Genomic DNA, 24,247 nt, shown 5'->3' on the forward strand with positions numbered 1-24,247 from the left:
AGGCATTTTAATGCAAGGCACTTGCTCATCTACCACTTCTAACTTCCTATGAGGGGACCACATGCCACACCCGGAGCAGTAAGAGGAATAAATGGCTGAAGAGGAATAATGGTACTATGTGCTGGCTATTACTGGCTGCTTTCAGTAAGATCTTATGAGAAACCAGATGAACTCAGGACAGATGGGCTCTTCCAGAGAACTGACAGAACTGACAAGGAATACTTAGAAATTTAAGATCTATTGGTTTTACTTGTCATGTATACATATCAGCAAAGGACTCACTCCGGAAAGATGGGATGAGAAATGGAATTTCATTAGACTTTTCAATTGAAAGAGTGCTGAATGTTTCTGACAGGGCCATAGATCCTGTGTGTTCTTCACACAGGGTTACTGTTCCCAGAGGGTCAAGAACCAAACACCTCAAGTAGATTTAAAATTTCATCTAGCAAAGAACTTTGAATCTGGTTACTGGCACATGGAGCTGACTGGAGCAAGACAGACAAGAAGCCACTGAAGGCCACCAATCATGGTCAAGAGCAAAGCAGAGCAGAACAACTCCCCAGAGCCAGAAAATGGGAGTTCCAAAACTACCTGAGGCAGGAAGGAGACTGAGAAAAAGCATGTCACCCAACAGGGCATGTCCTCCTCACAAAACCACTTTGGCATTTGTTGATAACCTGAGATAAATCCTCCAAGGAATAGGAGCAGCGGCTATCCAGAGCAATACATTCAGAATGTAATTCTGGAAAAGTACAACAACCTGATCCGGCAATCCCATTATTTATGATTTTTAGAAGGTCTTTTTGGTCTTTTCTAAGTGGTTACACTGACGCTCTGTTTCCCGCAGACTTTCCATTTCTTTTCTTTTCTTTTTTTTTTTTAAAGATTTATTTATTATGTATACAGTGCTCTGTCTGTATGTATGTCTGCAGGCCAGAAGAGGACAGCATATCTCATTACAGATGGCTGTGAGCCACCATGTGGTTATTGGGAATTGAACTCAGGACCTCTGGAAGAACAATCACTGCTCTTAACCGCTGAGCCATCTCTCCAGCCTCCGACTTTCCATTTCTAAATGGAGCCAGTTCCATTATTAGATGCCGGCTGGGGGTAAGAAAGCACATTACCCACCTTTTCACTCATCGACTGGTAAAGACTCACACCCAAACTGGAGAGGGCTGTGCTTCACTAGGGTGTCATGCCTTTCAGATAGCGAGAGCTCCAAGTAGGACTTTGTGTAAAGAAAAATGACAGCTATCGGCCATCTGGTCATTAGGAGGTACTAATTAGACACTACCAAACTAATATGCTTTTCTTTCTAGGCACACAAGCAAATCACATTTCCACCTACCTTCAACTGGTTTCCTAAGAGTGTTAGTGCTGACTGACAGAATGCAAGCAAAGTGACATGCGATGTCTTTACTGGCTGGGTAACACGATGGCCTCAGAGCTACAGCTGGTGACTGAGGCACTGGGCACTAAATGCCTACGTAGAGCAGAGCCCACCCAGCCTCACTGACTCATGAGTGAGTGAGAAATAACTGTGTGATCGTACACTACGAGGACTCCAAGGACTATGTGCTATAGCAGTTAAGTTACTTACCTTACAGCTCACTAAAGGCTTTAAATGTTCTAATGGTGCATTACTGACATTTCTGAAATTATCGTTCCTTCAGTTTTTTTTTTTGCTATGCTTATTTATTTTCCTTGTGTTATATGTATTTGACATAAAATTTACCATTTTAGCGACTGTAAGTGTGTGTTTCAGTGGTAAAATCTGTTCATAATGATGAACAAACTTTACCGCATCTATCCCCATACTCTGTTGAATTTGTGCAGTTGAAACTCTAGAAGGATCAAAGACCACCCCGCCCCCACCACTGCCATTCTCCTGCTGCAGCGCCCGCCTTTCTTCTTTTTGTCCTATGATTTTTCCATTTCATGTACTTCAAACGTGCAGGAGCACTTGGTGTTTGTCTTTCCATGGCTGACTTACTTCCCTCAGCACAACAGCTGTCTGCTGGCTAGATTTACGTCAACTTGACACAAGCTACCGTCATCTGAGAGGAGGGAGCCTCAACTGAGAAAATGCCTCCCTAAGATGGGGCTGCAGGTAAGTCTACAGGGCATTTTCTTAGTTAATGACTCACGGGGGAGGGCCCAGCCCACTGTGGGTGGGACCATGTCTGGGCTGGTGGTTCTATAAGAAAGCAGCCTGAGCAAGCCATGTAGGCAGCATCCCTCCATGGTCTCTGCATTAGCTCCTGCCTCTAGGTTCCTGTCCTCAAAGTTCCATTACAATAGCTACCAGAAAACAACTGGTGGTGACAGGGGATGGGGAACGGGGGTGGGGGTGGGTGGGTGGGGTGACGGACACACATGATGATGACACGGGACGGGGGACACGACACGACTAGAATCCTTGTGCACTATTGGTGGGAATGTCAGAAAGTATGGCTGCTGTTAAAAATAGTTTCCGTTCATCACAAAGAGTAAAAACAGATTTCTGTGTGAGCCAGCAATTCCCTTTATGGGCATATACCTTGAATAACTGAAAACAGGTCTACTCTACAAGAGCTGTTTGTTCTCAGCTTTTAAACAAATGTAAAAAATGTATGTTTTAGAATTCATAGTGCTAAAATAATTTTATATATAAGAAAATCCTTTAGCAACATTTACCTCCCCTCAAACATCAATGAGAGTGCAGGGTCCCCGTCACAGATGCCGACTAGCATTGGAGAAAGCAGTGTGAGTGCCAGACCTAGCATTCGAGTGGGCGATTTTAGTGTGAGCTTCACTGTGTCATCTCCCCTTCAACTACAGTAAGTGTGGAACAAGGCCAAGAAACCACAAGCAGATTTACCCAATGAGAACACGGTAAAGGTAGGGGCTCAAAAATGTATCTGAAAACGCAAATGAGATGGGGGCAGGATGATTTCATGAAAATAGTTCATGGAATCACAGACTGAACCATGCAAGTGGCTAAGCACATGGGCTAACTGTGTTCTCTGATTACAGACATCTGACCTTGGACAATTACTTTAACCTTAAACCTCAGTTTTCTTGTCTGTGAACTAAGGAAAACAGTGGGCTACAGTCAGAGCTGCTGGAGGGCTGAATTAACGCACATAGAGAATGTGCCATTCTTGTCCACTATTGTCATGTAAAGTACGTCAGGTGCCAGCATCAGCATCAGCATCATTTGGCTCTAGTTAGATCCAGTTAATTCAGAGTCATCTTTGAGGGAGGAGTCTGAAGATGCCTGTCCTACATGTTATAAGGACGTGAGGGAGAGGATAGGATACTATAAATGCTACATGAATGCAAAGTTGTCTGCAACAGGTTACTGTGATTGTCATCCTGCGCTGATGAACAATGGAACCCTGCGCACACTGCCACTAAACACTGGAGCTGGAGGATTTCCACAAAGCCAATTTCTCTCATGACCTCAGAGCTAGTCCTGTGAGATGACGGCCAGCCGGTGACCACGTCAGAACTAACTGATTCCTATGATTCATATAAAAATACAATTAATTTTCCCGATGGTGAATCAATTATCCATGTGCCATTGAAAGATGAGGAAATCATATTTTCAGTGAAAACATTAGATCTGATTAATGGCACCAACTTTCTCGGCAGCTCTTTTTCTTGCAGTACTGGGAGAATTTTGATGGATGGAGGATAGACATAAAGAAATCAGTGGCTCACAGGCAGACACGTGCAAGCCTGTATTTTTGATTAACCGTCCACTAGGAACGGTTCCACAGAACAGATGGTTGAAGGTCCCCGTGACAACACTAGAAGGGAAACAGTGAACACCACTCAGCTGAGCAACCATCCTGCACAGGGCATTGGCAAACCTCATACCTGATGGGTGGCAAGTCAAAGCCACTGACCCCATAGGAGTCTATCCTGATGGGTTTCATCAGCTCCTCTACTGTGGGCAGATCTAATAGGGGAGAAAAGTTAAATTAGAAACTAAAACATTGCCTAATTTACACATTGAGTGCCACAAAAATTAAAATTTTCTCTACTTCATTTAGTTAACAAAATAGCATGCACAATAAATGAAGTTTGTATCACAAAAATGCACCAGGAACCCTTTCTTTGCACTTATAAAATACATCTCCATTATCTATACCCAGACCTCACATATACACTTGCTATGGAATTTTTTTTAAGTCTCCAAATACTATTTTCCGTTAAAAAGCATTAATACATGTATATATGTATGCCAAGGTTGTTGCTTAATTTCGTTAAGGCACATTCATTAGAAGGTGAGCTATATTCTGTGTTTAGTTCTAACTTTGGAGTTAATCCAGGTGAGGTTTCATCTGATCATGCCCTTTATATCCAATACTAGGTAGCCATCACCGCAGCAAACGGTAAAGTAAAATATGCTTCAATGGACACTGTTTAAAGAGGGCAAACAGTAGAGGTATTCTGTCCATTCATAATCCACCCATCATCTTTCGGCTAAAGCTGTCAGCTTTACCAGATTCTGTGGTAGAAATGTTCTTTGAAGACTCTTCATGTTCTTGAAGATGATCTTTTCCTGAGTTCTTGACATTTCCCATAGTGCTAGCCTCAATTCTTGGTTCGTCTGTATCCCCCAGAGAATGAGCTATATGACTGTAAGCCTGGTGCAGGGCTTCAGTGTCCCCACTGCTCTGGCCATAAGAAACGCCTGTTGAGATAAATGCGATTCCTAGGGATCACAAGGTGATGTGCACAGGAGAGAGATGAAGCACTGAAGTCATTCCTTAGTCTCTCAGGGCTGCAGGACAATGGCAATATTAGAAAAGCAGAGTCGAGCAGAAACCTGGGTAGGCTATCATTATGAAGTCACAGCAAGTGAAGACGGTCCTGATGATGTAATTGTCACGGCCTTCTCACTGTCCTTAACCAGCCTCCCTGTGCCGGTCCAACTGTTCTCACACTTCCTAAGTACAACTGTTCTCACACTTCCTAGGTGGACACGTTCCTCTCAAGGGTCCTCTCCTTGCCTCACCACTCCCATTCTCGAGCTGCTGTGTGGTAATCTCAGCCTGGGATTGTTCTAATACCAGCATGCTCCTCCAACTCTGCAAACCCCTGAGTGTTCCAGTATCTTGTCGAAGCTGCTCTGACTCAGAGCTGTTTCCTGATGGCCAAGCCTGGTCAGGTGTCCTTTCTGAGCATCTGACATTATCCTTTACCTGGCCGTTGTTTCTTTTACACCTTTGCTTCTACCTGTAATTCCTACCACTCCAGTCAGTGCGTCTCCATTCTTATTATCAATGGCCCAAGAGTGGTCTATATCTAGTCCTCTTTTAAAGCCCTCTGAAGACTTTTTAAAAAATCCAATTCATTCTTCCCTTTCTCCTCCCCTCCATCTTCCCTTTGTTTTAAAACGTTATTATTATTATTATTATATTATTATTATTGGATATATATGGTATACATATACAAATACAAATTACACAGTGGAGGTTAAAGGACAACACTGGAGTTGGTTCTGTCTACCTATGTTGCTTCTAGAGACTGGCTCACCAGGCTTGCCTAGCAAGTACCTTTGCCCACTGAGCCATCTCTCTAGACTCTTCCCTTTCTTTCTGGAGAAAGGGTCTCATGTAGCCCAGGCTGGCCTCGAGCTTGCTATACAGCTGAAGATGACTTTGAACTTCTGATCAAAGGTTGGAATTAAAGGCATGCACCATCACGCTTGTCTTAGAAAGCACTGGCGGCTGAACCCAGGGCCTTGTGAGTACCAAGCAAGCATTCTTACAAACCAAGCTGTATCTGTAGCCCCCAGCTAGTTTTAGCTAGCCCTTCACCTTATCTGTATGCCTGCTTCAGTAGTCCCAAATCTACATCTGTCATCACTCTTCTGAACACCAAACTCTTGAAAAGAGACAATACACTTCCAACTAAACTCATTATATTCCTCACTGAAACTTGTTCTGCTCCCGGAATTTTCTATTTTTAGCTAACGACAACATCATTTACTCAGTCACCCAAACCAGAAACCTTGATGTCACCTCTTACTCTTCCTGCCCTCGTACCCTTCCTCTCAATAGCTGACAAAAAACTAATGGGAATAATGACCTAATACTTTGATGAATAGTTTCTTAATATTTGACAATTTTGACAGTGGACTTTTCAAAATTAAAGAATAAGCCATAGAATGGGAAAAAATATAAATAGGGCAACCAGTCTCCTCTTTTGACATTTATGATTAATGCTTAAATAATAAAATAAATTATACAGTTTATAGAACCTCATGTTCTATACACAGTAGAAACTGTACAGAACACAGCTCGTAAGGGATTTTTTTTTTCCACATTAAATGTTGTTGTGGGCTACTTTCATTGCACTACCCAAGACTGACAATAGAGTTTACCTTGAATCAAAGGGCAGAGCTAGCTACTAGCTGACCAAAATCAGCCATAGAGGTTCTGGAGGACCCAGGACATATAGAGAGACACAGGATGTAGTAGGGAGGGGCTCATAAAGATTCTCTGGCTATTGGATTAAGGAAGGAGAAAGAGAGAGGAGGTCACTGGTTGCTTCGACACTGCTTCTCTGATCAATCAGGTTTGTACCCTGATATCTGACTTCTGAGTTTTTATTGATAAAAGAATAATTAGATGAGGGCTTCAAAATGTAGGAGGAGATGAATGTCATGGAGGCATGTGTAGTAATGCCCTACAGTGAGGCTTTCAATGCTCCAGGTCACAGTCACCAAGACCGTTTGGAACACATACACAAAATAACAAACATCTTAAACAGAAAAAAGTCTAAAAGTAGAGGGTACTATTACAGCAGAGTTTCCAACAGTTAAAGAGCAAGGTATTTTGAAGATGATCTGAGGGAAAGGTCTGTTCTGCTGTCTTTTATGTAGAAGTGAACCTACTTACTCCCCCACTAGTCACACCCACAGGGGGACAATTAAGGAAATAATTTTTATGAAAAATGAAAAAGTATAATGTGCTTTCTTTTTTCTATAAAAATAGGAGGTCACTGAATGAGCTGCTGAATAGATTACAGAATGACCTGAACACTGAGTGGGTGGCAGAGCAGCACTGAACACACACTTTGTAGACTCCGTTCTCTTCTTCCACCTTTACATGGATTCTGAGGATTGGACTCAGGTTTTCAGGCTTGCACAGCAGGACTTTTTACCTCTGAGCCATCTCACTGAGCCATGATCTTAACAATGTACTATGCTGTATCCTCAGTAGCTGACCATTACAAGGCTTCATTTTAAAGAGGAGGAAATAGGATAAAGTCATTGGTTGTCCAAGGTCACAGCCCATAAGCAGCAAAGCTGGGAACATGAACACAAATCTGTATAACAGAGTCACACTGCACTCCCAGTGACTGCCTAAAAGAATCATTGCAGATTCAAAACCATTGAAACAGGAACAACAAATATATTACTACTTTGAGTAATACACTTGTGGTTTCTGAGTCTTTCTTTATAGCCCATGGCAGTGGTTTTCCTATTGTTTTATAACATCAGTGTTTGAGGAAAAAAAAATCGTAAATCCCCAGATGTTTGGCTAAAATCCTGCTTTGAAAATTAAAATTGTGACAGAAGCCAATTTAAACAATCAAGTGTGCTACCTCCATAATTCTGTAGTACTCTGCAGAAATCATGTAATAACTCTTGCCTTCTTCACTTGTTTCCTGCACATTTTAACACTCCTCTGTTTCCCACACACAAACCTAGAGTACACTCGGAGCAGGACAGCTATAGTTCTACCCTCATCTTTTAAAAGAGCTCATGACTGCTTACCAAAAACCGTGAGAAGACAGACAGACTGTGCTAGCATGGAGGCGACATGCTTGCATAAGGCAATAGTAGTAAGACCAAGAGACATGCTCTGCAAACATGTCATCATGGTAGATTTTGTGTATCAAAACTATGTCCTGATGAAATGCCTAACTTTTAATTTTAAGTACTTTTTGTTTTTTTCTATTTGTTTGAGACCTGGTCTTTTTTAAATTAAAAAACATTATTTATGTGTATTACTTGTACATACCATGGTGCATGTGAGGTCTGAGGACAACCTGTTGGTCCCCCTCCCCGCCCCCTTCCTATCATGTGGGTCCTGGGGGTTGAACGCAGGTAGTCAGGTAGTCAGACTTGGCAACAAATACCTTTACTGGCTGAGCCACATTGCCACCTCCAAGATTGGCTCTCATTATATAGCCCAGGTTGACCTTTAATTTGCCATTCTCCTGTCTCAGCCTACTGAATGCTGGGATTACATGAGCTTTTCTACAATAAGAAAGTAATTAGTATAAGTAAATACAAGATGCTTAGAGTAGGTTTGTGATCTCTACTGTTTTTATCGAAGTGTCTCAGTTTACTTGACCAACCCCCAAAGCAAGACAGTTAAAAAGTTCCCATTTGCAACTACTCATGTGAGAAATCAAGAATATATTATATTCTACATCAAAACAAAATATGCTGTCTGGCACAATCCTAATTTCATGGAAGAGCCAATTGGCAATAATGATTCTAGTGCTTTACAGTCTGAAAGGGCATTATCACAAAATTGTTACAAGCTTTAAGGAAAATAGTTCAGAATTTAAGGGCACGACCCAGTCTTTTCTTAAGGAGGGAACTATGTAAAGCACATCTGAGACATGTTCATTTCTCCTACACATGGTGAACTGAACAGAAAACCATGGAAGGGCACAACAACTAGTTAATCCTCACCTAGAACACTCCCCTTGTATTGACAGCATATTCAATCTATGAGATTGAATGCCTTTAATGTCCAGATGGTTATTTCGTGAATTTTTCGAGAAATGAAGACAGTTAGTCACAGAGCATTCCATAGTCAGAGAAGAATCAAACTTTCACATACGTTACCTGTTCCCGCTAGCTCCCCACTAGTCGTTTCTGGGAGGGTCTTTGCATTAGGGCTTGCTTTCTTTTGATCAGGAAGGTCAACATCCTCAACAGAGTCTAAAGAATCGAGCAGCACAACTGCAGGAACATAAACAAAGCGTAGGGCGTGTGGGAGACTTTGTGTGACTTTTGGTCCAATACAATCAGGCACATGCAATGCTCAAAAGTGAATATTTACATATAAATGTTGTTAGTGTATAATCATGTGTTTCCACATGCATGACTTTAATAGTATGTACCAGATAATAGGCTAACATCAAAACAAACACAAGTGATTCTATATATCTATACATTTATTTAGAAAGTAAAAGGCCCGAGAAAAACAGAAAAGGAAATATTTCAAACATAATAGGATGGGGTCAAGACAGGCATAAAGGACAAATGACCAAGAAAGTTATGAATTTTAATTCCTTAGAGAGATATTCAAAATGAAGAATTTCATTCAAAATTATTTAGATGAGGTTTTTAAACAGTCTAATTACTTGCCAATTAATATTTACCATTAGCCAGCATGCTGGTTTTCTCTTCCTCCTAAGTCAAAAGAAGAAAATTACATATTGTGGAAGCAAAATTATATGAATGACCACAGAAATGCCCACAGTTCTTTGAAGCAGGAGCTACAAGAAGATCAGGAACCATGTTTTCTAGGTTCCTTCACCAACACTTGTCTGAGCCACAGCTATGTAGGAACGTCTACCTGTCTCTTCTAAACCTGGGCAATTACCAAAACTATTTTAGGCCTTAAGACGCTTTGCCTAAAGTAGCTAGAGGTCATCAGCTCATCTACTGTGCTCAAAAATTCTGTCTTTTTTTTTTTTTTTAATATCAAAGTAACAGGGCTATGTTACACAGGAGCCTACAATTATAACACTATCAATCAATTAACTGTTCAAAAATTAATTACCAAACATGCATCCAGTTCCCCATTTCCTCTACAGTTTGAAGGACATCACTTCAGACAGGCTGCTACCAAATGGCAGTAGGGAGGCAGTTCTTCAATACTAAGGTTTTTAAGTAGCATTGCCCTGGATTCCCTTCTTGGCTAGGCAGAGTGTAGGGTCTCCTACAGTAACAACTTTACTTTTTTATTATTTTGATTCTTACTCAGCTCTCTGGGAGGGCTCCACATTATTATGCAGAGTACACCTTCTTGATAAATGGTAATATCATGACCCTTATTGATTACTTTTCATAAAATGTTGGGATTGCCAAATTTCAAACATAAATATCATCTATTTCTAAAGATGTCATGAGGTCACATTCATTTTGCTGTTAATTTAAAAATCACCTTGCTTCCTGCAGACTGAGTGATACTGAGGAAATGTATTATATAAATTAAAAAACCAAAGCCATTTATGTATAACCTCCAAGTGTTTCTATTTAGAGAATCTATGGTTTTATATAAGCTTAAAACATCTTGTCCTGGCCGGGCGGTGGTGGTGCACGCCTTTAATCCCAGCACTCGGGAGGCAGAGCCAGGTGGATCTCTGTGAGTTCGAGGCCAGCCTGGGCTACCAAGTGAGTTCCAGGAAAGGCGCAAAGCTACACAGAGAAACCCTGTCTCAAAAAACCAAAAAAAAAAAAAAAAAAAAAAAAATCTTGTCCTAACAGTCCCCCCAAAAAACTGTCCAGATCAAACCAAAATAATAAATAACAATGATCCCATTAACGACTATTATATAGCTTAAGTGATTAAATTATAGTACATAGGTAATATTTAATGGTAGCCCTAAACACACCTTGGTAAGAACTGAGGGATGACAGACCTAGAGAACAGCAGACTGGGTGTGAGCAGAGCAGTGTGGCCCCTCATCTTAAGCACAGGAGTTCCAGACACTAACACTGCCACTCTTACCAATCCCGAGAAGGCCTATTTACAGCTTACACAAGGTCAAGTCGTACAACGATGCCAGTTCACAGACCAACTGAAAAGCAGTATCAACATTTAACTGTGTTCAATTGCTAAAACGTACCTTAAGTTTTAATACAGCAAAGGTCATCCTGTCTAAAAGCATCAACTATTATGATTGTTTAAGTTATACTGACACCCTGAGACTTTAAGTTAACAATGAGCAAGGCCATGAACAACTCTGTACCTCAAGTCGTCACGTGCCGAGATAAAAGCAGTCACAGAACTGTTGAAGGACAACTGATATATACCTGTGTGGGAACATTCGCTTTTCCTGACTCTGAGTTTTCTTCGGGATGGGTCTCTTCATCTTTAGTAATCAAAGGTGCATCAACATCCTCAGCATCTTCAAAATCATCACTGTATGTTTCTGAAGGAAATTATTATTAGAAACAGAAGGATCATACTGTCAAAGTTAAGTTTCAAGGAAGGACTACTGGCTTATAAAGAAGGTATCTCCAAATATAATCCACTGAGGTATTAGCAATAAGGTACCTCCCAGGATCTTTTTTTCTTTCTTTCTTTCTTCTTCTTCTTCTTCTTTTTTAAATGAATGAGTTCAATTTAAAATGAAGGCTATCTTAGGTTAATTTATTTTCTGTACTTTGACATGTCCCTTACATAAATCCTGGCCCTGTATGACTCCTCTGTTCTTCATTCCTGGACAATTCTTGGTGTAAAGCTCCTGACTATATCTTAGAGTCTTTGTAGTGTGAGAAAAAGGCATCTCCAAGTTAACTGATCTCATCAGTCTACTCATGGGCCAGGTGGGGCAGGAGGTCAATGGTCAACATCTCTTTCATCAATTTTTAAGTTGATTATTATTATTATTATTATTATTATTATTATTATTTTGGTTTTCCGAGACAAGGTTTCACTGTGTAGCTTTGGAGACTGTCCTGGAACTCACTCTGTAGACCAGGCTGGCCTTGGAGCTCTGCCTGCCTCTGCCTTCCAAGTGCTGGGATTAAAGGTGTGCACCACCACAGCCTGGCTATTATTTTTAAATCAAGAAACTGATTGAGATCAGTGGGCTAAAGGAAAGGAATCCTTTTTCAGAATGCAAAGAGTTACAGTGTGGGTGTATAGAGATAGTATGTGAAAGTAGTGCTTGAGAGTGTGACCTGGAACCGGAAGGCCTAGACTCAATTCCTTATCCCACTACTTTCAGTTTCAGAATGATGGTCCATCACAAAACCCCTGGCCTTACTTTTCTCATCCATTGAGACGACAACAGCACTGATCTCAAGGGACACTGAGATCTGAGAGCTAAGCAGTATTTAAGGAGTATTTCATACATAACATGCACGATCTAAAGGCCAAATATGATGTGCAGTAGTACTGATTGGCAGTATTATAGCTAGTTTTGCTTAGTCTACATTAAAGCTAATGAAGCCATACATCACTTTTTTTCTTTTTTCTCTTTGCAGTGTGGAAATGAACTTGGACATGCCAAGCAAGTAGTCAGCCCCTCCTTCTAAATGGGAAAATTGCTAATGTACATTATCCCAACTACACTTTAATGTCTTCACTTAGTAGCTGAACAAATTATAGGAAAATCTAACATATGTCTGACCAGCCTCCTTCCTAGGTATCTGTCATGAACAGAGTTAGTGTGAAATAAGAAGGAAATGTCACTAGAAGGGACACAGGGATGAGAGGAAAACATGTCAGAGATTTCAGAAACATCCAAGTGAATTAAACTGACATAAAGCCGAAGGAACAACCCAGACAGGTGGTCATTCTCTGAGAACCATCTGGGTCAGTCCCCAGCCTCACCAACCACAGCGACACTGAGAGCTATATACACTACAGTATATTATACATTCAAAATATTCCCTACGCTTAACTTCAAAATTATAATTTTCAAAACAAGACTATGTTCTTAAAATTCAGATGAAGCAAACCATAGACAATTACAGTCTAAATACTCCTTTTTGGAGAAATTTCTATCCTTTATTGGCAAATTTACCTGTAAACTATGCGTATGGTGCAATCTGAAAAACCTCCTCTGTCTGCTAGAATAGAAGGAACTGGATTTAAAATCCACCGTGAACAATTAGACAAAATTGGCAGTGGCCATGTCAGAGAAGCTGCAGTCGGCAACGGGATTTATGGAGTACAGCTTAGCACATCATTCCGCTTAGCACAGCTATGATGAACACACTCCCGGGAGGCAAGGCCTGTGTGTGTGTGTGTGTGTGTGTGTGTGTGTGTGTGTGTGTGTCTCCAGAATACTTCCTGCTCGCTGCTGTCTTATGTTTACTGTATCTGGCATGGTGTGATTACTGGGTGAGAGAATCCTACTGTATCTAGTACAGTGTGACTGTTTCATAGGAAAATTCCCACTCTGCACTGGGCAATTTCCATGCAAATCATAATGGAGATGGTTTTTATAGAGCAGTAATGCACAGAGATGTGAGACTTGCCGAGGATGGAAATGAAAACAAGTAAGTTTCATGTCGTATAGACCCATGTGGAAAACCGGGCTGATGATCAAAGAAGGCAATTATGGCCCTGGACCCAGGGTTAGGGCTGAGTTCCTTGGTCATGAAGCTTACTGAATTAATCACAGGTGTCGGTGTACACCTTGAAAAAACAAAGTTGTGAAAGGAAATTAAATGACTCTATTGTGTATAAAGAAAAAAATAAAAAAAATAGATGGTTAGCTAGACCACTTGAGTCAAGTTTTGTAGAGCAGAAATAGGAGAGAAATCTGCTACCCCGAAACCGCAGACAGCTGCCTGCCAACACAAAGGAACTGGCTGAAATACACTCGGCCTGCTTAGAACTTTGTTAACCGACAATAAAAGAATCATTGTTTTGGGGTGAAGACGTTACAGTGGGAAAATTAATACAAAGAAAAATGTTGAATTACATGTGGTTTCTAAGAAAAACATGTAACTTGTGATCATAATGTGATTTCTTCCTATGTAAAGATTTTAATTTGTTTTTGGAAAATATGTAACTTGTGTTTGTGAGGTGATTTCCTTTGTGAGTAGGGATTTTTGTTTTAGATAGTATAAAAGAGTTAAGAGAAAAATAAAGACGAGAGGAGAATTAACTTTGGCCTCTTCGGTCTCCTGTGTGTTTGCGGAGCCACTGACTTCACATCTCTCCAGGTTCTCTGACCTGCTGCAGCTGGACTCCGGCACAAAATATAGGAAGTACTTGTTTTTAGAGACCGAATAATCCTGAAGAAATATAAACAAATGAGACATGAGCTCCATAACCACTGAAGGTGAATGCATTTTTGGAGTATGGGGGAAGGTGGGGGAGTCTCAATGAGCTAAGGAAATAGAGTTCTGAGAGGCCAAGACACGCAGAAGTCGTGGGGCAGTGATGAGCCATGGGCGTATACAGGCAGAAAGAGTTCCAGAAGAAATCTGCATGGGTCCCTGGGGATGAGGGTCCTTCTGGGTCATTACTAAACTAAAGCCTTAATGTGAAGGTTGTGTCAAGTGCTGGGAAACTATGGTTTGGACAGTTCCTGCAGGTGACACATGGCAGGGAGAGAATTTTCAACCCCAACCTATGTGAGTGGAAGGCCCTCACTGATCACTGTGGACTATTAGAAGAAACCTCAGGAGGGAATGCCATAGTAGAGCAGACAAGTGATACCCCCAGGGGCTACTCTAGACACCCCTAAGTGAAACAAGAAGGGCCACAAACGGACTGTCTACCAGAACAGGATGGACATTTTTAAAGAAGAAAAGGAAATCCAGATATCATAGAATCCACAACAACCAACAAAAGAAAGCAAAGAATAGGATCCCACGTCCAGAGCAAGCAGCCAAGGGACCTAGACTAGAACAAATCCTGTAATCTGTAGGAGGATTAATATTGTAGAGACCTGATCAAAATAAACATGACAAGGAGAATGAAGAAACTTAAACCCAGAGGAGCTCTTAGGGAAAAAGAAAGAAATGGATGCACATCAAGTGACTGAAGAAAGGATCAGTGAATGTAAGGGCTTAGCAGCAAGAGCTGGAGCCCTGGGTGAAAAGTCGTTAAAAGGCTCTCGGTGGCCTGAGGGTTGGAGCTCACTGCTGCAGCACCTGTGACGAGGAGCACAGGGCAGGGGCACCGGGACGGCCACAGCACTATATGGTGACAACCACCAACGACAGAGCGAAGATGCTGAACCATTTCCAGCAGGATGCAAATGAGAAAGGCAGCCTAGCAGCCACGACGTGAACGTTAAACTATACAAGCAAAGGGAAAGCCTTGGAAACAAAACCAGGCAGGCTGCACAGCGTGCCTGTGTAACCACAGGTTCTACATCCACGGGTTCAACCAACTGTAGAGTAAAAATATCTGGAAACAAACCTTGTCTGCACTAGACGTGTATCTTTCCCTCTTTGTCATCATTCTGTAAACACTGCAGAGTAACACTTGTTCACGCTGCACTTACAGGTGTAAAGTAAGTAAACCAGAAATGACAAGGTACACAGGGATGTGCGTGGGCCATATGTAAATACAAGCCAATTGTAAAAGGAACCTGGCATCTAGTGCCTGCAGAGGACTAAAGCTAATAGCTGCAGATACCTAGGGATGGCTGTACAGGCAGAGTAACTATAAAAAGTTGTGAGTGACTCCAGGAGAAATGTGGTCAGAAGAAAATTCAAAACAAAATCCAACTCTATCAAAAAAACAAAAACAAAAACAAAAACCAAACCCTACATCAAGAAAGTAGTGTCCTGTTATTTCTGTCTTTCAACAGGGTCTCACTACAAAGTCCAAACTGGTCTTAAATTCTCAATCCTCCTGATTCAGCTTCCCAAGCCTTGATGTGATCCACCATACCTCATATAAAATACTCTTTAATAATGAAGGTAAAGCATATTTTCAAACAAGAAAAGCTAAGAGACTTTGTTCATAACAACATTTAAACTAGATGGTTTAAAGAAGGTTCTTCATGCTGAGGAAAACAGTATGTGTAGAAACTGCAATACATACACAGGAGTAGAGTACAGGACCCCACAGTGAGCAGTGGACCAACACAAATCTTTATGAGGATGTACCTGACATTCCTTAAAAGATTTTCAACAATAGTAACAACATATGCTGGTATTTTAAGAGAAGTAGAACCAAAAAATACCTAAAAATGGGCACCTGAGCGGGCGGGAATTTGATGTTATTAAAATGCATATAAAGTAGAATGTTACTTGAATACCCTCAAATAAGATAAAAATATGTATGGTTTGTAGCATTTAAAATAAAAATACAACAAAAAGGTTTAACTAAAAAGCCAAAAGAGGGAGTAGAATAGAATTCTGTAAGTAAACCAGGGGAACGCAGAACAAAAACAATAAAAACAGTAAACACCATTTATAAAGAGTAGATGCTCATCAGTTACACATCAAAGGCAGCCATATTAGTCAGAAGCAAAGCACAGCCCAGCCAAGCAAACCACTTTAAATGTAAAAGCAGACACCCCCACACACCTTTAATACTAGCACTTGGGAGGCAAAGACAAGAGGACCTCCGAGATCAAGGATAGCCTGGTCTATGCAGTGAGTTTAAGGTTAGCCTACTTTACAGAGTTACTTCAGGACCATCCAGCAATGTAAAGCAAGACTTTATCTTTTAGAAAAAAGTCCAGTGGAGGGAAAAGTACCACTTACTGGCACCGCACTGGAGGTCTTTGTGCTGCCTTTGGATCCCCACTGTCTTCGCAACAAACTTCATATGAGCCAGCGGTTCCCTCTTACTAATTTCTTAGTTACTGAGATAATAGCACAGGCACTCTACACACTGCTGCTCACAGCACTTCCTGAGACAGTGCGGTTTACCTTTTCAGTACCGTTCTTATCAATGTCTGTACTATCCACTGTATTATCTTTTCAGTGAAGTTACCTGGCAGTCCCTCATGTTCTGATTCATTCTCATGTCCATCTTCAGCTGGTTCTGTGTTAGTGTGATAACTGGAAAAACATTTAACATGCAATATCACAGGTTAATATATACCCATAAAATATATGTTGCATTATTTGTTTCAAATAAAGTACCATTGTTCTACTGAAGCTTTATCAAAGCTAAAAATTAGGGTGATAGAAGGAAAATGTTTTGAAAACAAAAGATTCTTAAAGCCTAAAACTAATTTGTAGCTGCATAAATAATCAAAAGAAAATGTCATTTTTTTTTAGATATAAACACACACAATTTTACATATGTGTGAATTAATATGAACACACATCACCCCATGAACCAGGTACCTCTTCACTAGAGATTAGGAATTATGAGCTATGAGAATTAAGCAAAGTTTACAGGAAGGCCAAAACAACAATAAAACTCCACAAAATAAGATGAGCATTTATATGCCAATAAGCAATTTAACTCTTGATGGAAGCTGAATAGGGGGCCTGCAGTGGTTTGGATTATAATGACCCCCCACAGGTTCATATATGTGAACACTTGTTCCTCAGTTGGTGGATGAGAAAAGGTGTGGCCTTGTTGGAAAAGATGTGTCAGTAGGGTGGTCTTTCAGGTTCCCCAAACCCATCGTTCCCAGTTAGCTCTCCCTGCCTGGTGCTTGTGGATCTAGGAGCGAGCTTTGGGGTGTCCCTGCCGCCACGCCTTTGCTCCACCATCACGGGCTCCAGCCCTCTGAAATCATTTAGGCCATGAAAACTCTTCCTTTTATAAGCTGCCTTGGTCATGGTTTTCCATCACAGCATTAGAAAGTAACCAGGACAGAGCCTTAAACCAGGTACTGGTACAGTTGTGAGAAATGAAGTCCACTGCTTCTGACTGAAGACTTGTTAACTGTCACTTCCTACAATGCTGGAAGCTTGTCACAGCTCATGCTGGTCCAGGTGCTGCTTCATCTGCTGAGATTTGGCTCTGGTTACCCAACCATGTGCACGTCCACATGCCATGATCCTCCAACTCTTTCAGTTCTACTTCTGTGCTCTTAAGAACCCAGAAAGACCATGACCTGATTTTCATTTATGAGAGAAAAAACAGCTACATGGAGCGCTAAACTAAGGAAACTAAAGGGCCTTACAAAGACTGGAGAGTGGCAATGGTCTACTGTGCTCTAGAGAGAGTGGCCAGCTCCGTCAACTAGGATCTCTAGATAAAGGAGGTTTCCGATAACCAACACTCACCATGCACAGAGGTAAGACACAAACCAAATTTGTCTTGGCTTCTTCTTCTTCTTCTTCTTCTTTTTTTTTTAAATCCAAGTTTATAATAATACGGACTTTTATTTTCCTTTGTCCATAGAAAGCCAGTGTTTTTCCTAGCAAGGACCTGGCAGTGTACTATAAGTTTCCATAGTATCTTAGGTATGCAATTCCATGTATTTAAAGGAAGAATGGAGATTCAACTATACATCCACATACTATGTCCATACATTAGAAAAACTTGACTATAATCAACATAGAACACAGTTCAAAAGATAAAGCAAGATGACCTGAGGTCATGTCCCTGGAAACTACATAAAAAGCCACGCCCAGTGCGTGTGCCTGTAATCCCAGCAATGGGGAGCTGGAGACAGGCGATCCCTGAAGCTTGCTGGCCAGCCATTCCAGCTGAACTGGCCATCTCCAGGTTCACTAAAGACGGTTTCCGAAACCGTGAGAGTAATTAAGGAAGATACCTGGCACCAAACCCTGGCCTCCACACATTAAAAAACAGGATGGGCTCTGTCTGTTATTTATTTATCTACTAGAATTCATGCACATATAGAAATACAGAAAAGCACAAACATTAGTTAATGTTTTTATTGTATTTACCTGTGTAAAGCTCTGAATTGTGTGGAGTCATCAGAATCCAGTTCTTGATTTAATTTGGAATAATCAATAGAGGATGTCAAGCCTTTTTCAAGTCTGGCAAAGAACTGCTCCTTCTCTTCTTGTTCTTCTAATGTGTCCAACCCCAGCCCCAGGGTACTATGATGGAGGTCAGAAACGACTAACTCTACATAGAAATGAATGACAAACATACTTTGTTAACACGGACGACTTTGATAAAATTAAGCAATGCTTCTGCTGATGTTGTATAGGAACCCCCTCCCCCGCCCCCATCAAGCAGCTCTACAAAAGGCTGTAGGGTGGACTCTGTCTCTAAGCTGTGATTCTGATTCTCTGGGGAGATCATATAATCTGTCTGTACGATCTGTGATGGAAGCTTCGGGATGGCTGAGCCCCCTGCTACAAAAGTCTCTGAAGTACAGTGACAATGACTTCCCGACTCACATCCTCCTTCTCACCATTGGCTTCTAGGCTGTCAACACTTAAGATGGAGGTCCCACTGCTCTTAAGAAATTGAGCTTTTTCAGCAGACTCCTCTTCTGAGTCCATAACAGGCTGAGAAGTCTTCTTTGTTTTCAAATAGCTCACATTTGTCCCAAGCAGTCCTAGGAACGAGACTTGATGAGTTGGTATTCATATGTATACTCAGGTGGCTGTATTCAGGGAGCTGTTCTGATCACTATGCCAACACAAGGAAACTGTCTTCTTGATTTTGTACGCAATGGCTACAAATCTGTCATACTAAATGAAAATAAAACAACTAGACCTAGAATTTATAAAAGAAAAACTCTAATTCTGTTTGATTACAGTACCCTTTGTTTTAAAGAGAACATTTTAAAAGTTTGCATAAGATTCCTTTACCCAGTTTTCTGCATGAAACAGACTGTGGAGAGTGTGAACCAACATACCAAACTCAAGACGGGAGAGTAGGTTCAAGGACAGTTATGAGGGCTAAATAAGTTCCTTGTAAATATCATTTCAAGAAAACACCAGGACATCGCTGAAGTCATCATTTCACAAACACTAGGAAAGTCTCACACCAGGGTATGTGTAATATTTTTTTGGAGAGGTGAGGCTATCACAGTCTCTAACAACATTCTTGAATGTCACAATTTCTCTGAAATGAAGTTATAATGGTGATATTACATGTATTTCATGATTGATTTGTGTCATAGTTAGCCTCAGCTATCAATCTGACAAAAATACCTTGGGCTCCAGAATCAAGTTATTTTCTGGCTTGATGTGAATAATAATCTTACTAGATCGCACAGTAACTTCCACACAGCTGTACAAAGTCGTGATCTCTCCACAGACACCGCAGATGACTGAGTGCCAACCACAGCTGGGGTGCTGCTGTGGTAATGCCTCACTCTGGCTGGACTCAACAGCTGTGACCCTGACCAACAACAGAAACTCACAGATAATTTAGTTACTGACCAATAAGAGAACACTAGTTTCACTCACTAGGCAGAACCCTCTAGCCTTAAGACAACTGAAAAAAAAAATCAAAATCCAACATTCTATGAGAATTTGCTCAGTTTTAACGTTTACTGGTAGCTACTCAAGACTGGTAATAAATATATCCCTCTCCTTAGGATGGGTATACAGGTCTCTCAGAAGCTTCTTCAATCCGAGGCAGGACTCCCATCTAGTGAGTGCAATAGTGCCTGGTACACGGAATGCACTTTGAACTCATTAAATGCTTGTGACTGGGAACGGGGGCAGGATACACTCTGGGTGGAGTGTAGCAGAGCTCTCCTGTACTAGCAAAATCTGAAGATGTGTGCTTCGCCTAGCTTTGCCTGTTTCTTTTATTAACTGCACCTACTTTGGACTGACACCTTTCTTAAAAACAACTGATCATTTTAGTTGCTACAGGCAAGTATTTTGTTCTAGGAGCCATTCTTTCCTTCTGGGATATTTGCATATTTCTACTCTGATTTGGTACCTTCTGGAAAAAAGGCTTCAATGCTAATTAAGTCCCAAGTCTTTGGCAACAATTCCAAAGTACTTTTATCCTATTACAGCTTTTTTGAATACTAATGGGAAAAATGATTCTAGAAAAAAAAATTCTTTGTAAAGAATGTAGGCATACTTAATTGTTATGTGGTTTGAGGAATTCATGAAAAATTACCTTGAAGTTTTCACTGAGAAATTCTTTTAATGTACTGCAGTGTTAAAAACAAACAAACAAACAACACCATTACCATCATCATCACCAACAACAACTAAGGAGCACTGTGAAATACATGCTAACACAGGAAAAGAAGCGCTTCCCATCCCATCCAAAGCTCCCAAGTCCATGAGTGCCACACAATGTGGAGGCGCCCTGTGATGTTGGAGGAAACACTTGTGCTAACAGGGAGCTGGAAGGGCTACTGCAGGACTGTGCAGAGTAGTGACAGGCCTGGACAAGGAGGTTGAGAGGAAGGCCTATGACACAGGGAAGCAATAAGTGAGGCACAGAGGCTGGGATCCAAAGGTGTTTCTAGAAGACAGAGTAACTGAGTGTGGCTAGATCACATAGCGTAGAGAGGAGGGCCACCATCAGATGATGTAGAACCTCAACTGTCATTTGAGAGAATTCAGGCTCAATCTTGTAGGGGGAAAATGGAAAGAAAAACAACAACAAACCCCGCCCCCCACAATGACAACAATAAAAGCCATAGGTAAAATCTTCCCCTAGACAGGAGAAACAGAAATACTGCTAGTCAACATAATTGCGTTTAACCCTGACCGACCAGTACTGAGAACATAGTGGTAGTCATGATTCTTTCAACTGTGGCAGCAACATAAGCAGAAGTCTATGTCATACAGTGTGACTCGCTTCAAGTCATAGACAGCACTATATATGATGCACAACTATTATATAGGTAAGCAATACTTAAAGTCACATTGCATGCATACAATGTGACTAGGATCATCCTGGGAAAAGTATAAACACATGTCAGAGAAGACAAATGCATGTGTTACTGTTGAGGCAGTAAATTATTGCTTTTCAGTACTTATTAGTAAATTGTGATTCCAAATTCTACTTATTTGTTTATGTGGTTACATGAATATAGTGGCAGATTATTAAACTACCTAACGTCTATTTATATCATATACAAGGCAAGTAAATATGTAAATATACTTGACTAATCTCCTTAATTTAAATTATCTCAATGCAAATTAATGTAAAAAGACATTCTCAATTACATAATGTGTAACAAAGTAGGATAATATGAAAATCAACTCAAACCTCAGTTTTCTTTACAGTTTAATAATGCAGTAACTGCAGAATTAAAAGTCTTGACTGACCTCTTGTGGTCATATAATTTAAAACAAAGAAAAATTAGCAGGCTTTACCATTATCAAAATCATCTTCGGTTATCCACCAAGGCACTGTATCTTTCTTCTTCATTTCTTTTTTAGGTTGTCTAGGTGTTTTGTTTGAATTTTCAAAAGAATCATCTGAAAGCTGCATTAGATACAAAAGGTTAAATTTTAAAATACATTTCAAATTACAAAATCCCAGCTATAAGTACATGTTTTTCCTTTAGTTCTTTCACAGTTGAATTATCACATGAACAATAGTCTAAGAAATAATGTATAAATTCCATCTCCAGACATAAGTGGCCAAATTTCAAAATCGAACATATGTCTTCGACTACTGATTTCCTATCTAGAATTAAACAAGTAAGGTTCCATGGTGGTTTGAATGAAAATGGCCCCCAGAGGCCTATAGGGAGTGGCACTACTAGGTGTGGCCTTGTTGGAAGAAGTGTCAGTGGGGGTGGGCTTTGAGGTCTCAAATGCTCAAGCCAGGCCCCATGTCACTCTCTCTTCCTGCTCTCAGCTACCTCTCCAGCATCGTGTCTGCCTGAGTGGCACATGCTTCCTGACACGATGATAATGGACTAAAACTCTGAAACTGCAAGCCAGTCCCAATGAAATGTTTTCCTTCATAAGAGTTGCCATGCTCATGGTGTCTCTTCACAGCAATAGAAAACCTAACTAAATTTGTATGGGACTCCTAAGAGTGAGAAAGAGTGGGTTTCTGATTCTTGTGCCTGCTCTTGCAGCTTTTTTTCTTCTGATTGTTTGCCATGTTCAACTCCGACATGATAGTTTTTGCTTCATCTTATTATATTTTATTTTGTCATGTTTTGTTATCCCCTAGAAACCTGTTTTTTTTTTTCTAATGAGAGACAGGAAGGGAGTGAATCTGGATGGGAAAGGGACTGGGAGGAGCAAAGGGAGGAAAACTGTAGTCAAGATACATTGTATGGAGAAAGAATCTGTTTTTGCCGGGTGGTGGTGGCTCACACCTTTAATCCCAGCACTCGGGAGGCAGAGCCAGGCGGATCTCTGTGAGTTCAAGGCCAGCCTGGTCTACAGAGTGAGTTCCAGGACAGGCTCCAAACCTACAAAGAAACCCTGTCTCAAAAAACCAAAAAAAAAAAAATCTATTTTCAATAAAAAAGAAAAAAACGAAAAAGTAAATAAAATGACCTCACTTATCCAAAAAAAAAAAGAAAAGAAAAGAAAAGAAAAGAAAAGAAAAGAAACCCTAACTAGGACAGGTACAACAACAAAGAAAATATGATCAACATATTTGCTTAGGGTAAAATCCTATATTCTGGACCTTTTCTAGGGTCTAAGAACAAGCAGCAATTTAACAAACTTACTACAATGACTCTAAAACAGAGTTCTAGAATCTCAGTGGGTGGAGATGTAGTGACCACAGAAATAAACATTTTGTCCCAGATATCAAGCAACATGTATGTATTTGTCCCTTTCCACTCCTTAGCTCTGTTTTTAGTACAATTCTGAATCCCTTTTTCTAACTCCAACACCCCCTCCCTTCCAGACAATAAGGGAGCCTCCCTCTTCTGAGAAAATAGAACTAAACATCACCCTTCTCCTTGTCCCGCCTCTAAGCTCTCCTTCTGTGAGGCCCTTCTCCCCACTTCAGAGAGTCCATTCTTTCCTCTGCTCTCAGGAGAACCTGCAGCAGGGTCACCTCTCCTCTCCATTTCTTTGCTCCTTAGCAACGCACGCACATCAACTCACTAGCTTCACCTCCTCCACTTCCTCTCCTCCCACTTCCCTCCGATTATCAACCTGCTCAGCACCGGGTCTCCAGTATCTAGCCAACAGTACCTGGCACAGCTGTGGAATTAAGGGAGGAATACCAGAGTCTGCTTTACTTTGGGGTAGGGGATACAAGATGAGCTCTTCATCTCTACCTCTCTTGTACTCTACCTAGCTTTTCCTTTACATAGCAATTCTTGGATTAACTGCTCAGTCCCATAAAATGTGGCTTCATCCAAAAACGTTTTCCCTCAGGGACCAGGAGGCTTTTTAAATGCTTGCCAAAACAAAAATATGACCAGTCATCCACTGACCCCATTATGGGAACTGATACCTCCTGGGATGCTGTACCTATGAATTGAGGAGCATCCTTCTACTGGGTTCCTCTTCAGTTTTGTGGCCTCACACAGCTAGTTAACAGTTAGGGGCTCCTGAGCCCACTCCTTCAATGTAAGATTTCTCCTAGACTATGTTCTTCATCCTTCTCCATTCTCATTCCACAACCCCCTCCCCACCCCCAACTCCACAGGAAGAAATCATGTTTATCACATGCCTTCCCAGTGTCAGGATCCACACCTGGTTTATCTCACTTATCTT

General features: G+C 40.9%; 1 protein-coding gene across 1 annotated transcript in view; it reads right to left on the minus strand.

Moving 5' to 3' along the window:
• The window catches only part of Cep162 (centrosomal protein 162), a 70,778-nt gene that overhangs the window by 42,965 nt on the left and 3,566 nt on the right, over positions 1-24,247 (minus strand). The window contains exons 3-11 of the mRNA XM_059268329.1: positions 21,923-22,034; positions 19,033-19,179; positions 18,557-18,740; positions 16,674-16,741; positions 11,066-11,184; positions 9,406-9,436; positions 8,867-8,983; positions 4,496-4,687; positions 3,868-3,949 (exon numbers count right to left, since the gene is read on the minus strand). Coding sequence (XP_059124312.1) covers positions 3,868-3,949; positions 4,496-4,687; positions 8,867-8,983; positions 9,406-9,436; positions 11,066-11,184; positions 16,674-16,741; positions 18,557-18,740; positions 19,033-19,179; positions 21,923-22,034 — 1,052 coding nt within the window. The remainder of the gene's footprint in view (positions 1-3,867; positions 3,950-4,495; positions 4,688-8,866; positions 8,984-9,405; positions 9,437-11,065; positions 11,185-16,673; positions 16,742-18,556; positions 18,741-19,032; positions 19,180-21,922; positions 22,035-24,247) is intronic.

The sequence above is a fragment of the Peromyscus eremicus genome, chromosome 7, assembly GCF_949786415.1.
Source record: "Peromyscus eremicus chromosome 7, PerEre_H2_v1, whole genome shotgun sequence".
In the NCBI taxonomy this organism is placed as follows: Eukaryota; Metazoa; Chordata; class Mammalia; order Rodentia; family Cricetidae; genus Peromyscus; species Peromyscus eremicus.